This window comes from Melopsittacus undulatus, chromosome 5, assembly GCF_012275295.1.
Source record: "Melopsittacus undulatus isolate bMelUnd1 chromosome 5, bMelUnd1.mat.Z, whole genome shotgun sequence".
Lineage (NCBI taxonomy): Eukaryota > Metazoa > Chordata > Aves > Psittaciformes > Psittaculidae > Melopsittacus > Melopsittacus undulatus.
Window position 1 is genome coordinate 417,676 of NC_047531.1, and position 23,613 is coordinate 441,288.

The 23,613-nt window shown below is 51.8% G+C and overlaps 1 protein-coding gene across 1 annotated transcript in view; it reads right to left on the bottom strand.

Moving 5' to 3' along the window:
- The window catches only part of SHANK3 (SH3 and multiple ankyrin repeat domains 3), a 288,859-nt gene that overhangs the window by 225,783 nt on the left and 39,463 nt on the right, over positions 1 to 23,613 (bottom strand). Inside the window, exons 5-9 of the mRNA XM_034063065.1 lie at positions 20,181 to 20,332; positions 18,991 to 19,158; positions 17,873 to 17,989; positions 16,470 to 16,547; positions 873 to 939 (exon numbers count right to left, since the gene is read on the bottom strand). Of these exons, the coding sequence (XP_033918956.1) occupies positions 873 to 939; positions 16,470 to 16,547; positions 17,873 to 17,989; positions 18,991 to 19,158; positions 20,181 to 20,332 (582 nt within the window). The remainder of the gene's footprint in view (positions 1 to 872; positions 940 to 16,469; positions 16,548 to 17,872; positions 17,990 to 18,990; positions 19,159 to 20,180; positions 20,333 to 23,613) is intronic.

A 23,613-nucleotide genomic window follows, 5' to 3' on the forward strand; every position in this document is an offset into this window, starting at 1 on the left:
TCCCCAAGCTCCTCAGCAGCTGATTGTAGCTATCAGCGATGCCGTGCTGAGAAAAGAAGCGATGAAGGATGTCCTGGGGCCCAGGTTGTTACACTCACAGCCACTTCTGAGAACCAAGATCAATACTTTGTGGCTGTTTCAAACTCCACGAGCCTTTTCTCAGCTGCTGCCCCAATGGCTCTGTACGTGCTGTGCAGGCACACATGCTGAGAGCAGGCTGTGCGCCACTTCCTCCCCTGCCCACTGAGCTCTGCATACATTCCTGGAATAATCCAAGACAACTCAACAAGTGCTGGTTTTCTACCTGACTAAAGCTCAGGTTAGCATGGAACATCACACACCCACCGCACGGGAGGGCAGGAGAGATGCTGCAAGGAAAAAGGCTGACCAGAAAACCCTACAATATTCCTCCATAAAGAAGCAAGTACAAACAGAATGGATGCTGCTTTGCTGCTTTGACTTACAGGAGCTTCAGTGTGGGGCAGCTCTATAACCTTTATCCCTGCTGAGACAGAGGATGTCTCCTTGCTCCAGCCCAGTTAACACCTTTAGCAGGAGATGATCTCCAGGAGGAAATGGCCTCAAGGGTGCAGAGACCAATGTAAGTGATTTTATGGCAGACCTTTCTAGAGCTACTCCAGACTAAATGTTTGCCTGATCCTTGATCTTGGCACTCTCAGCAGTCAGCAGCAAGCACTGGGCTGAACAAACAGGCTGGATCCTGACACCCCAGGAGGAAAGCAGCTCTGTCCTGCCACAAGCTGCAGCTTCCACCCACCAGGAAACCACCATCCACACACAGTCCCATAGTCCTGGGCTCCACAGCAAGGCTCAAAAGGGAGAAAAGGGGGAAGAAGAAAGCTCAAACTCACCAACATCAGACTCTTTGTGGGTTTTGATGATTTCAGCCAGTTCAAAGTTGCCTGCAATGATGGCCACCTGCAATGAGAGGAGGGAAGAGAGGTGAGCGGCTCCGAGCAGCACCAGCCCTGCACAGGTTCTGCCATATGGAATAACAACAGCTGCTTCCCATGGGATGCAGAGCCAGTGATTGTTCTGCCTCAGCTCACCCAGTCAGTCATGCCGAGGTGGAAACGCCCTCACCACCACAGGGAGAGCATATGGCCATGGCTCGTGCAGCAAGAGAGGCCAATAGCTTGAGAGAACCCTTCCCTTCCGAGCCTCGTGGTGCTCATACCCTGACACCAGCCAGGAATTCATCTCAAGTCCTGCAGGTCCTGACAAGATGCTCTGGGGCCTGAGGCTTTCAGTGAGTCCTGGTTAGCTGGGAAAGGTGACTTGCCCATAGCTGAGCTGCCTGCACATCCCACCTGAACCATCACAGGACTAAATCCTGCCCACCCCAGGCTGTGCTGGCCGAGGACCCGCTTCCACTCACAAAGCTACATCAGCACTTGCTCCAGTAAAGCCACGGTGCTTCAGACAAACATTAAACACTGCTTTGCCCCCACCCATCCCTGGCTTCTCTGCACAGGACAGAACTCAAAGGAACAAGGGAAGTAAGAAGCTGACCCTGGATCTGCCAGAAAAAGGCAAAACTGGGTCTGTCTTACTCCAGGAACTGCTGCTGTGATGCTCATGTCCTGAGCAACTGCAGAACACCAGCAGCCAACACAACGGGAGGTTAACACATGAGTACCCACTCTCCTGAAGGGGCTTGGAGCACCCTGCTCTAGTGGAAGGTATCCCTGCCTATGGCAAGGGTTGGAACTGGATGAGCTGCAAGGTCCCTTCAGCCCAAACCAGGCTGGGATTCCATGACTGGTGAAACCACTTGAACTCTTTGTTGATTCCTCATCTATCCAAGAAAAATAAACCCAAAGCAGAGCTGCATCACAGCCAGAGAAGGTAAAACAGTGTTTTCAGAACAAGGTGAAGTGTTCCTTTACCATGGGAAAGAACCACAGGGAGATGGGTGGGAGTACAGGAAACCCAGGACTGCCTCTCAGGAAAACAAACTGGAAACACTGCATCCCTCCATGCAGTGCCCTGGAATCTGCAGCCCCCCCCTGCCCTTCCCCCATCCCTCCCAGCAATCCCAGTTCCCACTGAGCCTCCCAGACCATTCCCCCACCCAGCAGCACCCACAGCTGATGGGAGAAGGAACAACTGGATCAAACTGGGCTGGGTGAAAATCAAGTGCCTGAAGAAGAGAAGCTGTGTGGAGAGCTCAGAGCAGCTTCCAGTGTCTGCAGGGGGCTACAGGGATGCTGGGGAGGGACTGTTCATTAGGGACTGTAGCCATAGGACAAGGGGTGATGGGTTCAGACTGAAACAGGGGATGTTCAGGTTGGAGATAAGGCAGAAGCTGTTCCCTGTGAGGATGCTGAGGCGCTGGCACAGGGTGCCCAGAGAAGCTGTGGCTGCCCCATCCCTGGCAGTGCTCAAGGCCAGGTTGGACACAGGGGCTTTGGGCAGCATGGTCGAGTAAGAGGTGTCCCTGCCCATGGCAGGGGTGGATTAGATGATTTTAACCCAAACCATTCTGTGATTCTATGTTGCAGCTCAGAGGGTGAAAAGGTGTCAGAACAAGCTTGGATTTGCCTGTCCATGCTGGGACCATCAAAACCTCCTTTTCATTTTTAAGCTAGGGCTGGCATTGGGAGGAAAGCCTTGGATGAGACAGAAACCAAACCCTCCCTACACTGGCAAAGTCAGGGCAGTGCTGGCAGCTCCAGCTGCCAAGCGCTTCCCTGCCCTCCCACCACAACAGCTTTAGGAACACGAGGTTCATTTGCATTCCACCACCAACTTGTGACGAAGGGATATATTTAACGTGGTGACTCAGTACAGCACACACACCTCTACTATCATTCTTTATCAGCAGAAATAGTCTTACTATCCTCAGCACAACAATGATTATGTGGAGGGTTCTGTGTGCTCCACCTCCTCAGCTGGAGCTGGAAGCAGTTGGTGATGGCTGGAGAACAGGAAACCTTCCCTCTGCCTTTGGCACATGAGGCCACAGCAGCAGAGAAAAGTCAAGTACAAATCTCTGTCTTCCCCAAGCTTGTTTCAAACCAGGATCTTTCTCTACCTCTCCTTACACACATATGTACATCTGCCAGGTTCACTCTCCCAAAGGTCACATTCTTTCAGCAGGCAAAGAAAGGGCAAATGACTGCATCTGGGGACATTTGAAAGCAAATCTGACTGGACTGACAGAAGAGTGGAAAGGAGAAATAGGAAAAAGCATTTCAACTTCAAAGTCCCTCAAATGAACAATTAACACATGGTTCATCATCCCTGTGAAATCCAGCTTCAAAGGACCAGCTACGAGGCTCATTAGGTGCATGATGTGAGAAGGATTCCCAGGATGCACAGTGAGTTTCTGTGCTGCAGAGGAGCTGCTCCTGCCAGTACACACTCCCCAGAGCCCCCCAGTCCAGCTGCAGGAGGTGCAGATCTCCCACCATTGCCCCCACTACCCACAGTGGGCTCAGAGATGGGACCATGGATGCTCCAGGATGCCCCTCTCCCTGCCTTGGAAGCATTACAACTGCCAGGAAAGAAACACACTGGATGAGAAGCTGTCAGCAGTAAATCCCTGGGGGAGGAGAGCTCTGCTGGTCACACTTCTCATCCAACCTGGAAAAAGCAAAGGAGATGGAAAGGTTTCACGTGTTGTATTGTCACCTTGGCTGGTGCTTCCCCATGGAACCACCATGGCAGCGTTCCTGTACCCACCTGGCTGTGCTGCACATAGAACCCTGTGAGAGACTGCACAAGGGAATGTATCAGTGAGCTCCAAGTTAAAAGCAACAGCCTTTGGGGACAGGTAAAGAAGGAAGCCTCAAGGATGGAAATTCCAGGAATATTTCAATATCCACTGCTAGCAATGTTAGTGCTTATACAGCAAAGGAATTGGTGACTATCAGAAGATAAAGTCTGACTTCCTCACAGAAGATAAATGAACTGATGTCAAGCAATGAGCCAGATGCTCTACATAGGAATGCCATCTTAACATCAGACCCAAGCTACTCATCCTGTTGATGCCACGGAGACAGCAGACCTCATGTATCCAGGGGAATGCACCATTCCCTGTGATGAGAAAGGGATGGGTCCCACAGCATGCAAAGCCCACAGACAGGCTGCCACCACTGGAGATACCACCTCGTAAAGGTCTCAAAGGGGAGACCAAGGAACCTGGGAGGCAGAAGAGTAGCAACACTTATCAACCAGGTGAGAGCCACACGCTCCCAGCCATGCCCATCTGAACCAAGGGAAGCATCCAGCTGGCATAAAAGCTATTAAGATCTTCACAAAGTGGGAAGAAAGAAGAGAGGAAGGCAAAGAGCTCACGTTCAGGGGCAGGAGTTCACAGGTTTGATGGTACATTAAAAAGTGACCTGGATAAAGGGATTTTCTAGCTTGAGAAATGAAAGACTTTCTGAATCAAACCAACCTCCACTTTCTTTGCTCCTTATGGAAAAGGCACGTGGCAACTAAGGAGGCGGCTGGTGACAGGCATGTGGCTTCACTACACAAATCACCTGACAAACTGGTGCCCTTCTACAGCAGAGTGACAGCGTTGGTGGGTAAGAGAAGAGCAGCTGATGTCATCTACCTGGACTTGTGCAAAGCATTTGACACTGTTCCGCACCACATCCTTGTCTCACAATGGATGGACCACTCAGTGGATAAGGAATTGTCTGGACGGCTGCACCCAAAGACCTGCGATGGGCAAATTGATGTCCAAGTGGAGACCAGTGAGGAGTGATGTTCCTCAGGGGTCAGGGTTGAGAATGATCCTGCTCAACATCTTTGTTGGTGACATGGACAGTGGGATTGAGCACCCTCAGCAGGTTTGCTGATGACATGGAGCTGTGTGGTGCAGTGACATGCTGGAGGGAAGGGATGGGATCCAGAGGGACCTGGACAGGCTGGAGAGGTGGGACTGTGTGAACCTCATGGCATTCAGCATGACCAAGGTCCTGCACACAGGTTGGAGCAATCCCCAGCACAAACACAGTTTGAGGGTTAGGGTTAGCAGCCCGAGGAGAAAACCTTGGGGATGTTGGGTGAGGAGCAGCTCCCCATGACCTGGCTTCAGTGTGTGCTTGAGCCCAGAACCCCCCTGTGCTGGGCTGCACCCCCAGACCGTGAGCAGCAGCTCAGGGAGGGTATCCTGCCCCTCTGCTGTGCTCTGTGAGACCCCCCCTGCAGCCCTGATCCAGCTCTGGGGCAGCAGCACAAGAGGGACCTGGAGCTGTTGGAGTGAGGCCAGAGGAGGCCATGGAGCCGCTGTGAGGGCTGGAGCAGCTCTGCTCTGGAGCCAGGCTGAGAGAGCTGGGCTGGGGCAGCCTGGACAAGGCTGCGAGTGTCCAAGGCCTCAAATTCTCCAATTATTGAGGATTTTTGCCCTCTCCATTATCCCATAGAACAGAATGGTTCTTTTCCCTCCCCACAGCTGACCCTGTAGCACTGCTGTGCAGCTGGACCTGTTGAAGTGTCTCATTTTTCTCAGCCACTGACTTCAGGCATGTTCCACATTTGTTCTAGATTTCCAGAAATCTGGCAGTCCTACTAGGTCAATCCTACTGCTCACATATGGCAGCTCCATCTGGCTGCCATATGAGCATCCAGCCTAGATACGCTCACAGCAGTGTGTGCTGCCATCCCATTGCAGCTCATCTGCAATGTCACCGGGGTCAGTACTCTATGACTATGCTGTAGACCCAACACCTCCTGAAGGCAACAGACAGAGCTCCTGTGGTGAGCTCCACAGCTGATCTGGGACAAACACATCTCAAATGCCCTCTGTGCCTGCAGACCAACCATGTGTATTCAGGAGATCCAATGCTTCCAACACCACAGATGAGCACTGATTTTCTCCTATGGACCACACCTGGAGCTCTTGATTCTGAAGGGGTACTTCAGCCAGGCAGCTAGACTAACATTCTGCCACATCTGTGAACGGGCTGCTTCAGATACTGGGTACATGTAAATACAAGGGAAACAAGACTGTCCAAAGCTTACAGTTGTTCGGCTCTAGGCTAAGAGAGATGGAGAACATACTCAGTATTGTCAGCTGAGGCACATGGAGCCACTGGAAAAACATGATTCTCCTAAAGAGACGCATCACAAACTATCCTATCACCTGGTGTTGATACTGAGACTGCTCAGCCTGGAGAAGAGGAGCTGCATGGAGAGCTCAGAGCAGCTTCCAGTGTCTGAAGGGGGCTACAAGGATGCTGGAGAGGGGCTCCCCATCAGGGACTGCAGTGATAGGACAAGGGGTAATGGGTTCAAACTGAAACAAGGAAAGCTCAGGTTAGATCTAAGGCAGAAGCTGTTCCCTGTGAGGGTGCTGAGGCGCTGGCACAGGGTGCCCAGAGAAGCTGTGGCTGCCCCATCCCTGGCAGTGCTCAAGGCCAGGTTGGACACAGGGGCTTGGAGCAGCTGCTCCAGTGGAAGGGGTCCCTGCCCGTGGCAGGGGTTGGAGCTGGAGAAGCTTTAAGGTCCCTTCAGCCCTCACCAGTCTGAGGTCCTGTGGCTCTGTGCTGTGATGTCACCCATCATTTCTCTGAATATTTCTGAGAATCAGGAACAAACCATAAGGCAGTGCCATGGAGCCATTACGCTCAGGAAGCCTTTGAGCTGGAGGAGGAGAATCAGGACTTCCAGACTGAGGCATGAATCTCACCTCTGTCAAGACCTCAGCAGGGCTGATAGCCTCAGTAAGGATGGGCAGTGATGTGTTACCCAGGAAGCACCAGTACGAGCATCAGCAGCAGCCTTGGCAAGGGGGTGTCACCTCTCCTACACCCCCCTGTGACTCCTGCAGGCCACTGCAGTGCTGTGCTGGCAGTCATTTGGCTAAAGCCACGATGGCATCTGCACAACAACCTCCCAGTGCCACAAAGCATGCCTTAAAACATCACACCACGGTTCCTTGTCACAGGGAGCTGAATGCAAGGTCCGTGGGTGATCAGTGCCTGGAAAGAGCTCCTCAGACACAGGAAGAGGGAAGACACAGCAGTGAGGGTGTTCCTTGTCTGCTGTGTTCAGATGGACACAAGAAGGGTGGTGCTGTCTAGAGCAGGCAGAAGAGGATACAGAGGATAGGATGGTCCTCCTGAGGAGGAGTTGGTCAGTTTGGTCTTGGGTCCAGCCAGCACTCAGGGATGCTCCAAAGGGACTATGCAGCAGACAAGGGTCCTTACCACCAGAATAAGAGATGGGTCTGACAGAGTTCCAAGAGCCTCCAGGCTCAGCCTGAGGGCTAGGAAGCGCAGGGCTCCCTGTGGAAAGCACAGGCTTGTATAACATCTGTAACCAGAGGCAACTGCTGCAGGTCAGGGAAGATTTCACGTCAGGAACATCATCTGGATAATTAAAGCGAGATGGATCTGACTCAGAATTAGCTCAGTCTCACACTGAAGACTGGAGGAGGAGTGGGAGGGAGCCAGGAGGCCAAAACCTGATCAATTCTTACAAGGCAAACTTCAAATGAAAAGAGAGAGAAAACAAATCAAATCAAACCAAAGGAGGCTTCGAAGGAAGCTCAGAGCAGGTAAACTGGGAAAAAATAAGTAGCAGTTCATTAGGGAAATGGAAGCTGCTCCTTGGCAAGAAGAGAGCCCCATGCTGCAGCACAGCCCAGGGCTGCAGCCAAGACCAGGCACACGTCCCCAGATCACACAGGTGGCATGTGGGAGAGGGGGATGCACATCCTGTGCCTGCAGCTGGGCTGGAGCATTTCCATTGGCCATGTGCTCAGTCTGAGTGCACCCATGTGGTCCTCTCTGAGAAACCACTTCTAGTCTGGTACACCATGATGGAAACTGTTCAGGGCACACAGTCTGCTCATGGGCTTCAGACTCTCACTCCAGCAATGGAAAGCTCAGAGTTCAACTGTATTATGATTGATAAGAGAAGCTAAATAAATCAGTGATTTACCAGGAGATAACATTTTGTATCTATCACAAAGAAGAAAGGGCACAGGTCTGTCCTTGGTTCACCATGGGTACAGATGATACAACTGTAGAGAGCAATAAGAGGCAAGAAGGCAGGTGCTTAGCAGGACCACAGGAATGCATCCTTCCCAAATGACAAGTTGTATGGAGAAGTCTCCCAGGTATAGCAGAGGAAGATGGAAGCAGCATTGATGGCTTTAACCTGCCAGAGGGGAGATTGAGCTGAGCTCTGAGGCAGAAGCTGTTCCCTGTGAGGGTGCTGAGGCGCTGGCACAGGGTGCCCAGAGCAGCTGTGGCTGCCCCATCCCTGGGCCAGGTTGGATGGGGTCTCAGGTGACACAGTTCAGTGTGAGGTGTCCCTGCCCACAGCAGGGAGTTGCAACTGGATAATCTTAAAGTCACTTCCAACCCAATCCCAGGCACAGCTACAGGTTGGGCAGAGAAGAGATTCAGAGCAGCCCAAGGAGAAGGACTTGGGGGTGTTGGTCAATGAGGAAATGAACATGAGCCGGCTGCAGTGTGTGCTCGCAGCCCAGAAAGCAACCGTATCCTGGGCTGTATCAAAAGGAGCGTGACCAGCAGGTCAAAGGAGGTGATCCTGCCCCTCTACTCTGCTATTGTGAGACCTCACTTGGAGCATTGTGTGCAGTTCTGGTGTGCTCAACATGAAAAGGACATGGAACTGTTGGAACAAGTCCAGAGGAGGCCAGGAGGATGATCAGGGACTGGAGCACCTCCTGTATGGAGACAGGCTGAGAAAGTTGGGGCTGTTCAGCCTGGAGAAGGCTGCATGGAGACCTCAGAGCAGCTTCCAGGATCTGAAGGGGGCCTACAGGGATGCTGGGGAGGGACTATTCATTAGGGACTGTAGTGACAGGACAAGGGGTAACAGCTTGAAACTTAAACAGGGGAAGTTTAGATTGGATATATGGAAGGAGTTCTTTGCTTTTGAGGGTAGTGAGGCACTGGATGGGTTGTGCCCAAGGAAGTTGTGAACGCTCCATCCCTGGTGGTATTCAAGGCCAGGTTGGATGAAGCCTTGGGTGATATGGTTTAGTGTGAGGTGTCCCTGCCCATGGCAGGGGGGTGGAACTGGATGAACTTTAGGTCCTTTCCAACCCTAACTGTTCCATGATTCTATGCTGTTCCTGTGTTTCACATGTGCTGAGGAACAAAGAGAGTTCACAGCTGAGCTGAATGGCAAAATATCAACTGTCTTCATCACTTCCTTCCAGGTATTAACACTGAACACTTGTAATCTATATATGTAGCATGACATTTATTCATTCCCATGACATCACAAGATCTGACATCACCAAATTAGAAATCCAAACACTATCAGCTCAAACTTAATTTAAATTAGCAAAATGACAGTTATCTGAAGACATCCTTTAACAAAACCACTCCATTTGGGAATATCCTGTTGCCTGGGCAACATGCCTGCACATCGCAACGCTCAGCCCATGATGTCTATTTTAAAGCAACAAGATACAAATCTTTGAAGAAAATGCATCTAATGACCTGCTTGTATTGCAGCAAAAAGCCAATACAAATGGGGTGTTAAGATAACATCAAAGTGTAAATCTTTAAGGGGAACCATTCTGCAGGAGCAGACAGCAGGCCAGGCTTTGGGCAGAGCACAGCAACTGAAGACACCACATAGGTGTCTGCAGAACTCCTGATGGCCTTTGTGCCATTCACAGAGATGAGAGACATGAAACCCAGCAGAAACTGCTGCCAAGTGATGAAATACTGATCACAAAGCTAATCCCTGCCTGTCAGATGTATGCCAAATGGATTTCACAGGACCCTCCCCCAGGCTCAGTCGTATTCAATTCTTTCATTAGCAATCTGGATGATGGAGTGCAGAATGTGCTTATCAAACTCCTGGATTAGACCAAGCTGGAAGGAGACACAAAGTCATTAGAGGATTAGAATCGAAATGATTGTTGGGAAGTCAAGGAACAGGCAGAGAGTGCAGATATTTAGTCAATAGAGACAAATGTAATGACAGTTTCTGTACAGGGATTACAGAAGATGGAGCTAGCCTCTTCTCGAGGTGTACAAAGAACAAGAGTCAACAGCACAAGGTGCAATGGGCACAATGAAAAGTCTCTTCATGAGAAGAGCTGAGTACAGGAACAAGACCCAAGGTGGGAGCACTCCAAGCCTGGCCAGGAAAAGCACTGAGCAACCTCAGCAGCCATGAGGCTGGTTGGGCTGAGGAGAGGGAGGAGGAACAAGCCCAGGTCAGGAGGCTCAGTGAGTCTGTGACACCTGCACAAACACAAGTGAGCTGGGCTGGGGCAGCCTGGACAAGAGAAGGGGAGAGCTGAGAGCAGCTCCAGTGCCTAAAGGGGCTGCAGGAAACCTGGAGAGGGGCTTGGGACAAGGGGTGTAGGGACAGGCCAAGGGGAATGGCTTGAACCTGCCCAAGAGAGGGGAGACTGAGCTGAGCTCTGAGGCAGAAGCTGTTCCCTGTGAGGGTGCTGAGGCGCTGGCACAGGGTGCCCAGAGAAGCTGTGGCTGCCCCATCCCTGGCAGTGTTCAAGGCCAGGTTGGATGAAGCCTTGGGTGATATGGTTTAGTGTGAGGTGTCCCTGCCCATGGCAGGGGGTTGGAACTGGATGATCATAAGGTCCTTTTTCCAACCCTAACTATTCTATGATTCTATAAGCCAGGAACCAGCAGGCAGCATCCTGCTGAAGAGGATCTGAGGATTGCAGGATCAGAAGCTGAAAATGAGTCAACAAAGTCACACTGTGGCAGAAAAGGGAAAACACACCAGGATTTACAATTAGCAGCCTCACACATGCAATGTTACCCCCCTGGCTCCATGCAGAACATGTTGGGTTTCAGCTGCAGAGCACTACTTTTAGCAAGAGAATAAAAGGTATGCATAAATCAATAGTAACGATCAGATTATGCTTTCAAGGTCTCTGCAGGAAAACCTGTGTGTTCTGGATGTTCCCAGCCCAGAGAACAGATCGGGTGGGAAGGGGTGGTCTGACTGCAGAAACAGACAAGGCAGCTGCAGCGAGGACAGAAATAATCTGTTCCCAATAAGCATGGAAAAGTAACGGGCTTCAAATCCAATAGGGAAGATTCAGGTTGGATGTCAGGAAATGCTTTTGGAGCGCACAGGCAGCTTCCAGCCAGGAGCAGTGCAATGCCCAGCACAGGGGGTCACAAGCAGGCAAGCAAACACCAGCATAACACCCTCAGACAGGGCTGATCCTGGGAGCTGAGGCACAAGGGCCCAAAACCCACCCCTCAGGTGCCTCCTCCAGCAGGCACCTGGATCTGAGCACAGGGAATGCAGGGAAGGGCCAGCTCCAGGCTTTGGGAGTGTTCGGTGCTGTCTGCAGCATCCCTTTTGCAGGATGGGACAGGGATGGCTTGGGCACGTGGGTGATGAGGTGGGTGGGAAGCTGGCTGGACAGGTGGTGATGGGACACACGGACTGCAGCTTGTGGCTGGTTATGAACCACTTCCTCTGGGAATGGTATTTTGGGCCAGGCTCCAGGTGCCCACACCAGAAATATCAACAACTGGTTCTGAAGTCACCAAGGCAATGAATAATCTCCTCTGATCAGGGTTGGAGCCTGATACACCAACTACAACCAACTACAATACAACCAACTACAGCAAGGTTTGTCATACAGCTGTTGTGGTTGACCCAAAGACCTTCAAGGGACATACAGGGGAAGCACAAGGAACCTCCAGAACTTTCCAGACAAGAAAGATCCACCTTGACATTGAGAACACAGAGTTCAGACTCCATGGTGGTGATGTGAGGGTTAGAAAAGGAAACTGGGAAGTAAGCATTGTAAAGATGATAAAACTTGGATGCTTCTTAGAAGGAAACTGCTGGCATCTCTAACAGGGCACAGAAAAATACAGTGCCAGGCAGGTGATGGCCTGACAAGGACTTGGACTTGTCCTGCACTCTATGTAGGGGAGAAGCAAGTGTAAAAGCTACTTTTCTGAAACAAAAGGCTAAAAAATGACCCTGAGGTTCAAAGTGCCACCATGTGACACCTGCATTAACCCCATCACAGACCTGCGCCCTCAGAAAGAACACACGAGTCCTTAAGACATCTGAAAACCAGTGAGGGAAAGCAAAGTGAGACCTGATGCAGTGGGAGGGACAAGCCAAGAGAGATGAAACCGAAGGACTTGACCCATGCAGGGCAGGGCCTTACCCCCAGCTCACACCAACCACAGGAGCAGCTGGGACTGATGGGGAAAAGATGCACAGGAACAGGGAGCAGAGACAAACTGTGGTGCAGCCACTGAACAGCAGCAGCTTCGGGTTCTCCTGCTGTTTACAGGGAAAGAGCAGGGCTCTCCAGCAAACCTGCAGCCCCACACAGGGCAGAGTGCAGAGAGACAGGAATGGCCCAGCCTCTCTGATATGGGGATAGCAAAACTAGCAGTTATCTCAGGGAGAAGTAGAACACATGGAGTCTTCTACGTCTCATCTTTATCCATATAGAAATCAGGACATCCCAGTGTGAATGGGTGGACAAGTTAGATGGGAAAAACTGGTTGGATGTTAAGGCTCAGAGTATGGATGTTAGCAGGTCATTATCTACCCAATGGCCAGGGACTGGAGGACACCACCGAGGACACCGAGTCTGCAGGTAACACTAAACTGGAGGGACTGGTCAATAGCCACAGGGACAGGGGTGCCATGCAGAGGGACCCTGGCAGGCTGGAAGAATAGGTCAGCAAGACCCCCATGAAGCTGGGAAAGGACAAATGCAAAGTCCCATGTCTGGGAAAGCAGCAGCTTTGCAATGACACAGACTGAGGAACAGCTCAGCAGAAAAGGCCCTGGAGGTGTTGGTAGACAGCAAGCTGGATCAGAGCCACAGGGATAGGGACTCTGTGAGCAGAGGGAATTTCCTTCCCTCCAGCATGTGTTAATGAAGATCCCACCAAAGCCTTGCTCGTGAGCTGGTGTTGATGCCCAGAGTAGCACAGAAAGGCTCTCGCATCACTGGTCCACAGCACCAGGCACAGATCATCATTCTGGTGACATTCAGCTTGCAAAGGTGAATGATTTCATTTCCAAGTCAAATCATGCAATTTGCATGCTCCAAGAGGGATGGAACCACTCACAGCATTTGAAAGGTCTTCTGCAATCCTTCTGTCATTAGGGGAAGGGGAAAGAGAAACCCAGAATGCTGCAGCTGCACTCAGTCTTTTTCTAAAGACCCTGAGAAGCTGTGGACAAGCTGACCTTTGAGCTATCCCCTGCTAGGAAGAAGCTGTAATGGTGAAGGTGAATACCCTTATCACACTTAAAAAAGCACCTCTTGAAAGGAAGACTCACGAGTCTTCACCCTCCAAAGAGGTAAAATACTACCCAGCATTGCCAGCCTGAACTGAACCTTGTGAATCCAGGATCTCAGTTCCCTGGGATCCAGCACAAACCACTGGTGGGAGGGAGAACACCAGTGACTGCCTGAACCACCACTCACTGTGTTCACACGAATTCCACCTGTGTGCCTGGCCACACGTCCCCCTCTTCTGCTGTTACCTTCCCGTGGTTTGAATAGGGTGGTGGGTTCAGCCCATCACCAGCAGCAGCTGCTGGCTTCACAGTCCCAGCTTTAGTTCTTCCTTCCCACCACGGGCTCCTGACCCATAGCATACTCCAGTCAACACCCAAGTGCAGCCAGTGAGCACCTCAAGGCACATGGGAGCTTGGAGAGACAACTGGTGCTCTGGCAGCACATTGTTTCTGATCAGTGATGCTGCTAAAGCAGCTGGAAGGGGAAAAAAGTGATACCAAAAGCCCAACATTTCTCTCATCCAATTCATTGTGAGTATGCAGCTCCCTGAGAAAGGTCATCTCCATCCTGTGAGAACAGATTTACATGAGGCTGGGGAGCTTTGGGAAGGGCTGCACCTGCACAGGGGACTCCCTTACATGACTGATGGATGAGAAGTCAGCCAAGAGCAATTGCAGACAGATGTAGGTACAAACCTGGCTCAGGAAAGCAGAGATTCAGATTGCCAGAAGCAGGGAAGATGCTCTGGGAAAACTGTCACCCTAGGGCACCCTGCTCTTGCACTCCTTGAAGCCTGCTACAAGACATGAAGAGGTGAAACCCTCCCAGAGCTCCTGCCCCACCACACAGGCCATGAGTTAGGGTCAGATGCCTGTGCCACAGGGGGAATCCAAGGCAGAAAGTGGTGGCCCATCAGCCCAGGCAATGGGATGCTGATTGGCCTTAGGGAAGTGATTACAGCTTCTAAACCCTCTACTCACTGCTATCTTGAGTCATCTCAGGTCACCACCAACAAGCTGTCTGATTAAAAGCAACAGTCAAATTAGCCCAAGGGATGTGCAGTGAATGGACTAAAGAGCCCCACAGAGCAGAGGCACTTGGGTGAGCTCGCAGCAGGCACAGAGCCAAGGGCAGCACACATGTGGCTCTCCCCTGCCATGCTGAAAGCCATGGTAGAGACCATGGCAGCTCCCATCACCACAGCCATGAGGACAGGTGAGAAAGTGCCAGACTTGGCAGCAGTGACCCAGTGACATACTGAAGTCTCGAGGAAGTGATCCAAGCAGGAATCAGAGCTTCTCTTTAAAGGCTGGGGACTGAAGGGAGCTCATCACACTAGTACCAGACTCAGGGGTGGGTTTGCCAGTAAACAAGTGGTTGGGCTACAAACATTCTCTATAACACAAACTGCCCATTAGTCACACTGCTTCAAAACAGAAAAGGCAGACACTGATTTCTCCTCATTAAGACCCTGTAGGACACCACAGGACATAAGCTTGCAGCAGGAGCCATGGGCCTCCCTCCACCACCTGCTACAGCCGCCCTACGTCCTGCAAACACCCAAAGCAGAGAGATTGCTCTTTCTCCATCTCCTGAGTCCAGAAGTTCAGCTCATCTCAAGGAGGCAGCAGGTTCCCACAGGAAGCCTTCTCTGGAGACAAGTACCTTTACACTGGGTTGGAGAGCAGTCAGATGGGACTGTCCTCAACCCCCAGAGCAGTTCCACAGCCAGCAGTGTTCTCTGCAGAGAGCAGAGCCCTTTCACAAGCCCCTCACCAGGCAAGAGGTAACAGAGCAGGCAGTGGAAGGGCTGAGCTACAGGGGGTTCATGGAGGGCTGTCCACCACAGCCTCTCATGTGCATGAGCACCCCAGGGTGCCCAGGCTATCATGGAGGGGAGGATGGGCTTCCTCTCTCTGCAGGCACACACACCTCATCACACAAGTAGCACTCCCACCTCCAGGGCTACATCAGCTACAATTAGACAACAACCACCTAATAGGTGAATTGAGTGGAGTAAGCCTCAAGTTCCTGAAGGTGATGGCACCAGACTGCCCATAAGGATGCTCAGTTTGACCTTCAAAGCCATTTTCCCTCTCAGCATCCCAGACAACATGTAGTACAGTTTGTAAACTGCTGGTCTCTGTCTTAAGAAATTACTTTTAAATAAGACCCTAAGCTGTTTACTCAGTTCTGAAACTACATGTTTGTGGTGGTTACACCACTCTGCATGGCTGCCTGATCCCTGCACACACTCATGGTGAGCACACACGTCAGTTCTGCTGCTCTTTTGAGGACAATATCTTTAAGCTGCATGAAATTGTACTTAACATTTAGACAACTGTGTCTGTAATAAGGCCCCTTTCTCACATGGGCCATGTGTGATGCTCACAGGGACTGTACAACACAGCATGGTCACACTTGAGACTGACCTAAAGCCTCCAGAAACAACAGTGAAGGAGTGAGAAACAAGCATTCCAAAGGGCTGGTGATGAGTGAGCTCACCTGCAGCCACCTGAGCTGGTACAGGAGCACGATGCTGACAGACACAATCTACTCTCAAGGGACACCTGAGCATTGGTATTCACTGAACACTGAATCACAGCGTTTCTGGAAGGTCCTCAGGCAAAGGGCTGTGCTTCAATACAAGCACAGACAGAATGACTGGTCCAAGCTCAGCAGAACTTACACAGGAAGAGACCTCCTGCATTAAATTGCAGCCTGTGGGAGGCACTTCCCAGCATTTGCAAACTAAATGGAAGCAGTCACGCTACAAAGTGACAGAGTTTCCCTTTTCCATCCATGTTACCCAGTGTATTTATTAGGAAGCTATTCCAAAGTTTCACTCCTCTTGTGGCTAAAGGTCATCCTGACTCCCAGTTTAAGTTTACCAAAGGTAACTTTAAGTGCATTGACTTCTGTGGCAACACTGTCCTTCATTTCTGAGGATTCTGCTCCTATAACATCTACTGCAACACTTCCGCAGACAGCAGTAACTTCTGTTCTGTAACATCCATTACACATGGCCAGATAACCCAAGTTCTCTCAGTCTCCCACCCTAAGCCACCACATTCACAGCACTTTCCCTGTGTACCGCACATTCCCTTTCCTCCCTCCAGCTCCAGGACTGAGGCAGGCTCAGAGCAGACATCCTGACTCAATGGGCTGCTGCAGTTTGCTCACCCCACATGCTGCAGAGCCCTGGGCAGGGGCACGAGGAGCTCACCTGGAATGCCGTCTGGCTGTTGTAGTTGCGAATCTCTTTGCTGGCACCACGGAAGAGGAGGACCCGAGCGCAGCTCTCCTGTAGAAGCAAGCAAGGGGTAAGGGGTAGAGGCCAGTGAGCATCAGACAAGAGAGCAGCCAAACCAGACTGAGGCACTGTGCTCAGAAAGCTTGCTTTGGAAAGGGCCCAGAAGGATGCTCAGCACTACCAACTGGGCACCTTAACCCAAGCTGGCGAAGTCCACCCATCACCATAGCTATGCCCAAGCACCAGCCCAGGAGCACAGTGGCTAGCACACGTTCCCAGGTACTGGCATTTCCTAAACCCTTTTACTGGGTTTGCATTGGGTGCTCTGTGCTTCTAACCAGTGTTAATACATGCTTACAACCTGCACTGTTTAATGCTGCTCTGTCACCCACACAGGGGACAGGCACCTGGGTACCAGGTTCCTTGAGATGCAGAACACACCCATCACCTAACAAGCCACAGATGAGCCTCTGCATGCCACTGTCTATAACAGTGGTCAGTGTTTAACGCATGCACACCTCAGAAACTGAGAATTGTAACTAAAAAACACATAATACAAGGTACAAAACCCCCTGGGAAGAACAGAACCTACAGGAGAAATCCTTAGATACTGACCTCCAGAGCTCAGAAAGAGAACAGTAGGTGCAGGAGCTCAGAGGCTCCTCTGCCACCCTCAACTTCTGCTGAACTGATGTGAGTAACCACACAGGAAATGAAACAGAAATGGTGCCTACAACACCTGGGCAGTCTTCAGAACTCAGAGAATTTAGAACCACTGGTGAAGAAGATCCACAGACCTTCCTCAAAGCAGGGCAAAGCCCCAGGACCTGCCCAACAAGCCCTACCTGAGCCATGGGCCCACCTTAAATTCAATGTGACCACCTGGGTCAAATTAACACCTTCCACCCAGAACACTGCCCCCTCCCAACCCACAGTGGGGCCTCACTGGGGAGGAGGAACAGGAATCAGGGAAATGGCAGAACACCTGAGACAGTGAATAAGCAAAACCAGCTTGGGAATGGGAACAAACTGACCCAAGGGTTGCTCCCTGGCCACCTGCCTCTGGAGAACTCCTGCACACAGGAACAGCCCCATCTCAGCACAGATACAGGCTTGAACCTGCCCGAGGGGAGACTGAGCTGAGCTCTGAGGCAGAAGCTGTTCCCTGTGAGGGTGCTGAGGCGCTGGCACAGGGTGCCCAGAGAAGCTGTGGCTGCCCCATCCCTGGCAGTGCTCAAGGCCAGGTTGGACACAGGGGCTTGGAGCAGCTGCTCCAGTGGAAGGGGTCCCTGCCCATGGCAGGGGTTGGAGCTGGAGGAGCTTTAAGGTCCCTTCAACCTGAACTGACTCTGTGATTCTAATTCATGCAGATGTACCTGGTTGTAGAGAGCACAAATATGAAGAGCGGTGTTTCCTGAGGCATTCTGTGCAGTCATATCAGCTCCATAGAAGAGCAGATGCTCCAGGTGCTGAACATGGCCATAGCGACACGCCTGCTCCAAACACAAAACAGGAAAATCAGGGATCAATAGAGGCTGGATTCATCCATGCTAGAAAAGGTGAATGAGGCTGGACCTGTGACCTGAAATGTCCCATTAACACGCATGAAGACACACTGTTGCAATAAGCACACCTAACAGCAATATGCATCTGAATGATCATGGGACAAATTACCTTGGGGTCACCAGCAAGTTTGGCTCAGCATTATACTGGTACCAGAGCCCCACACACACTGTTTGCTATCTCAGTACCATTGTCCACTGAAAGGATCCCTGAAGCATAAGCAAAGAGGAGGACAGTGGCCCCACATCTCTAGTAACTGCTGTGCTGTTTTCCTCTACAAGTTATCTGTCCTTGGACCAGCAGTCCTCAAAGATCTGCCCAGGCAATGTGGGACAGAGGCAGGAGGAGGACAGTAAATCAAGATCACAAACACATCTCTTGGTTTTATATCCTCGTGCTCACCTGTCCAATACCTGTCCACCTTCAGGGGCTGAAAGCTGGGTGCTACAAGATGCCATGGGCCCAAAGCAAAGCTGCCCCCCAGAAGGTCCAAGACAAGAGGACTCTAAGCAGAGCCAGAGCATCTTCCCTTTCCCCAAGAGGTCTCACTCTTGAAGCACAAAGCCAGCTCAGATTCCCTAACCCCTATCCCATGTCTTCCCTACACCAAATCCCCTTGTCAGTGTGTAATGCAGGGGCAGCTACCACTGTGGTTTGGAACCAGGGTGCCTCAGGCAGTGGACCAAGATCCCAAACACTATCCTATGAGCCAGACGTAAGCTGGGGAGGATCCCAGGCACTACTGACCATCCTGAGCATTGACCTTGGATGGGAGCCAGAGCTGGCACACCATGTTCAAGTGCTTCACACTGGAGCCAGGCTTCTGGGTTAGGGTTAGGGTTACTACCTGCCCGGCTGCAGCACCTAGAGGAGGGGATGAGCCCTCCATGGGCAGCAGGACACGGGTGACCCCATGCGGGTCCCATCCCACCTGGTGGATCTCCTGCCAGCCGTTCTCATCCACGCAGCCGAGCCGGGCATAGTCGTGCAGGAGGAGCTCGCAGCAGTAGGGGTCCCCCCCCACCATGGCACTGTGGTACAGCGGCGTCAGCCCCCGGCTGTCCTTGTAGTCCGGGGAGGCACCGAGGTCCAGCAGTGTCTGCAAGAGAAGTGCAGCTTCATTCTGTGCCTCAGGGACTGTGCACTGGGAAAGCCTGGCCAGGAATGGGGCCAGGGATGCTCCAGCCACAGCAGCACAGACATCACCCCAGCACAGAACCACAGCATCAGCCAAGTGGGAAAAGAGCTTCAAGCTCACCCACTCCAACCATTCCCAGCCCTGCCAAGGCCACCCCTGCCCCATGGCACTGAGGCCTCATCTCCACAGTGTGTGAACCCTTGCAGGGCCGGTGCCTGCAGCCCTGCCCTGGGCAGCCTGTTCCAATGCCTGAGCACCCTGTGGGGCAGGAATTGTTCCTCAGCTCCATCTAAACCTGCCCTGGTGCAGCTTGAGGCCATTTCCTCTTGTCCCATCCCTTGTTCCTTGGGAGCAGAGCCCAGCCCCTCCTGGCTCCATCCTCCTGCAGGCACTTGGAGGAGCCATCAGGTCCCCCCTGAGCCTCCTCTTCTCCATCTGAACCCCCCAGCTCCCTCAACCCTTCCCCATCTCTCTTGTGCTCCAGGCCCTGCTCCAGCTCCATTGCCCTTCTCTGGCCCCATCCAGCCCCTCAAGGTCTCTCTTGCAGTGAGGGCCCCAGAACTGAACCCAGGATTCAGGTGCAGCCTCCCCAGTGCCCAGCACAGGGGCACAATCCCTGCCCTGGCCCTGCTGCTGCACTGGTGCTGATCCAGCCCACGATGCTGGAGGCTTCCTGGCTGCCTGGGCACGAGCTGCTCATGTTCAGCTCCATCAATCAGCTCCTTTCCTATCAGCAGTTTCCAGCTGCTCTTCCCCAGTCCTGGAGCATTGCAGGGGTTGGTGTGACCCAGTGCAGGACCCGGCACTTTGCCTTCCTGAACCTCATCCCTTTGGCCACAGCACACGGACCCATCCTGGCCGGACCCCTCCGAGGCTCCTGCTGTCAGTGCCCTGTCCCTAACCCTAACCCTAACCCCGATCTCCCCGGTGTCCCTGGGAGGGCTCACTGGCAGCGGCCCCGGGGGGGGCACCCCCTCACTCACCAGCAGCGCTCCATGGTTGCGGCAGCGCACTGCGCGGTGCAGCGCGGTCATCCCCTCCCGCGTGCGGAAGTCCAGGTGTGCGCCCCCGTTCCGCAGGGCCTTGAGCATGTCCGTGCTGAGCTCCAGCTGCGCCGCGGCCGTCAGGGGACACTCTGTGAGCATGGAGAGAGCTCAGCACCACACACACAGCTCAGCACCACAGACACAGCTCAGCACCATACACAGCTCAGCACCATAGACACAGCTCAGCACCACACACACAGCTCAGCACCACACACAGCTCAGCACCACACACACAGCACCATAGACACGGCTCAGCACCAGGGCATCCCTGTGCTGGTGCTGTCACACACACCAGTGACAGCCCCGCACAGCAGCACCTGTCCCAGCACCACCAGCAGCATCCGGAGCTGTCCCACAGCTGGTTCCTCACTGCCTCAAGTCACCACCATCAGCTCCACATGCGAACCACTCATCCCATATGAGAGGAGCTTCCCTGGATCCCATGACCTCCCCTCACCTCTGGGGAACCCAGCAGCAGAGCCCACACAGACTGCATCAGTCCCAGCTCTGACCAGTACCAGCCCCAAGCCCAGCACTGCCCAGGGCCTGGGACTCACTCCATTGTGGGATGTAATGGAACAAGTATGGAGATGCCTTCAGTGAAGACTCCACCGGCCCCAGCCCCACTCTCCTGCTGCTCTGGGTGCAGGAGCCCCCATCGTTCTCTGCCGCTGGGCAAAGACACTGCCCATGGGAGCTGCTACATCCTTCTCGCATGGGCTCCGTGTCCTTGTCCACCCTGAGCCCCACAGACATGGGTCACACACCCTCCTCAGAGGGGTCATGGTGCGGATACAGGACCAGGCTCTGCCCTACCCCAGCAGTGCTGCTGGACCCGAGCTGCACAAGGACCCTGCTCCCCTGCCCACAGCTGATGTGACAGAGGAGGAGGTGAAATGTTCTTTCATATAGAATGGGTAAAGTCTCCTTGTGAGGCACAACATTTTCCTGACCATTGTGATTGTAATAAAGTGAATTTGTTTCCCTCAGGGTGTGCTATGGAAAAGAAAAGCACGTGTCCTTCCTCCAACACATCCCTGTCTGCGGATCCAAACCTCCACACCATCAATGGAGGATGTGGACACTGCCTAAAACAAGGTGCCTCAAAAGTACAGTTGAATGTCCTTTAGAAAGGTCTCTCATTTGCACGTAAGTTAGAATTTCTCTCTTTAGTAGAAATAACTGTTTAAAAAAGAACAATAAATGGTTTGAGGTACAAATAAGCAGATGGTGATTCGTTCCAGGGCATTGCTGTTAGGCACAGTTTGAAACAAGAAGGTGGAGGGCAGATGGTTCTGGGCTTGTGCTATGGGACACCAATACAGGAAACAAGGATTGCTGAAGCCTTGTCACAAGGATTAAAGGTGGGTTCATCAGCAACAGGAATCACCAGTAAAAGACACACACAGACGCACACACAAAACCACACACAGACACACACACAAAACCACACAGACACACTATATTGTGTGTCTGGCAAAGTCAATGGAATAAGTGCAATGGCTCCTTGCGTCCATTGCCCAGCATCAGACTGTAGCCAAGGATGGGTGTGATCCCTGACAGCAGCAAAAGAAGGGATGCGTTTTTAAAGGGAGGGTAATTACCACTGTAACATGCATATTATACGGGAATGGGATGTCATCCACACAACTAACATATTACATGGGAATGGGATGGCATCCACACAACTAACATATTACATGGGAATGGGATGGCATCCACACAACTAACACATTACATGGGAATGGGATGGCATCCACACAACTAACACATTACATGGGAATGGGATGGCATCCACGTGACCAGCAATGACATCAGAGAATAAGCAGCAGAAATATTTCCTTAGCTCAGCAATAGCCATGAAGACAGGATTCTGTGGAGGGCCACCACTGAGGGCTGCATCCCTTCTCACTGTATGTGGCTACCAGCACAGAGCAGTGCCTGGTGCAGCACAAGGAACGGTAGGAAATGCCACCCCTTGTCACACCAAGGACAAAGGATGTGCTGCTGGTGCCTTGATGGAGTCACGGAGCCATGGCTGTGGTTCCTGCAGTGCACAGGAGGTGGTGGCCATGGTGGAAGCCCAGTGTGCTCCATCCAGAGCAGGATGGGGATGGTGGGTCCCAGTTCACACACACACTGCACACCAAGGGGGTGAAAAGAGAATGACTGTGGGTGAGCTTCTGAGCCAGGGGAGCCTCTCCACCAGTTCTCATCCCACAGCTCTTCAGCTGCAGCCACCTCCACCCAAAGGCAAAGGGAAGCTAGAGAGGACAGTTGCAGACTTTTAAGGACCATCACTTACTTTCTGTGCCAAAGAGAACTGCTTTGATGTCTGTCATCAGCACTGACTTTCAGATACTGGGTTTCACCATCACTTCTATATATCTCATTCTTAACGATGGTTACTTATTTGGAGAGCACATGTTGGGCCCTTGCAGTATGGTAGGAACTTCAGGTTGTGCATACGAACAGAAGTACCCTCACCAGCCCCTGCTCTACTCTCATTCCCACATGCAGTTAAATCATCAGACTTCTTTCATTATCTCAGCTTAAATGGGACAAACTTTCCAAAGAGGCAAAAGACACAGAAAAAAGGCTCCAAATGTTCCTTTGGTCTCAGCTATTAACATGGCAAAAGCAATGGAAAAATCTGTCACATTATGTTGAATTCCAAAGACTGAGAAAGGTCCAAATGGGGCATTTCAAGATGCTCTGGAGGAACTGCAGATAGCAATTTGTTCACTAAATCTAATGTAATCACTGCATAACGTGGGGTTTAGTGATTACCTCTGGTAATCCTTGGAAACGTGTGTATCCTAAGACATGCTTCAAGTAATTCACCAACAAGGGCACAAGATCCACAGCAGAAAACAAGAACCAGCAACACGTTGCATGTTCCCTGGTGTAAAATTGGATTACTGATGTAGGGAGGAGCTGCAGTTGGACTTTGCCTTAGCTTTAAGGTCCCTTCCAACCCAAACTATATGAGCATATTCTGTTCATAAGACAAAGAATTCTATATTCTGTGATTCTAAGGCAAAGCCCTGAGGGAAGCTGGGAAGCCCCAGAGATTGCTCCAACATCAGCAGGAACGAGCTCCTCATTCTAATACCAAAATCATTTAGGAAAAGGGGGGATCTCTGTTCAACCTGAGATGACAATAGGCTTGATACGAAAGTTCATGCAAGCTACTGGAGAGGAGGGTTTGTGTCTCCCCAGAGTTCCTACAGACCTACAGTGCACAGCAACAGCAAGTTTCTGCCTGTGACAACTACTGCCTACAGGTAGAACCCCATGATAGAGTTTTTCAGCAGTGGATGAAAGAATTAGAAGATAACATTTCATCTCCAATTTCAGCTGAATGCAA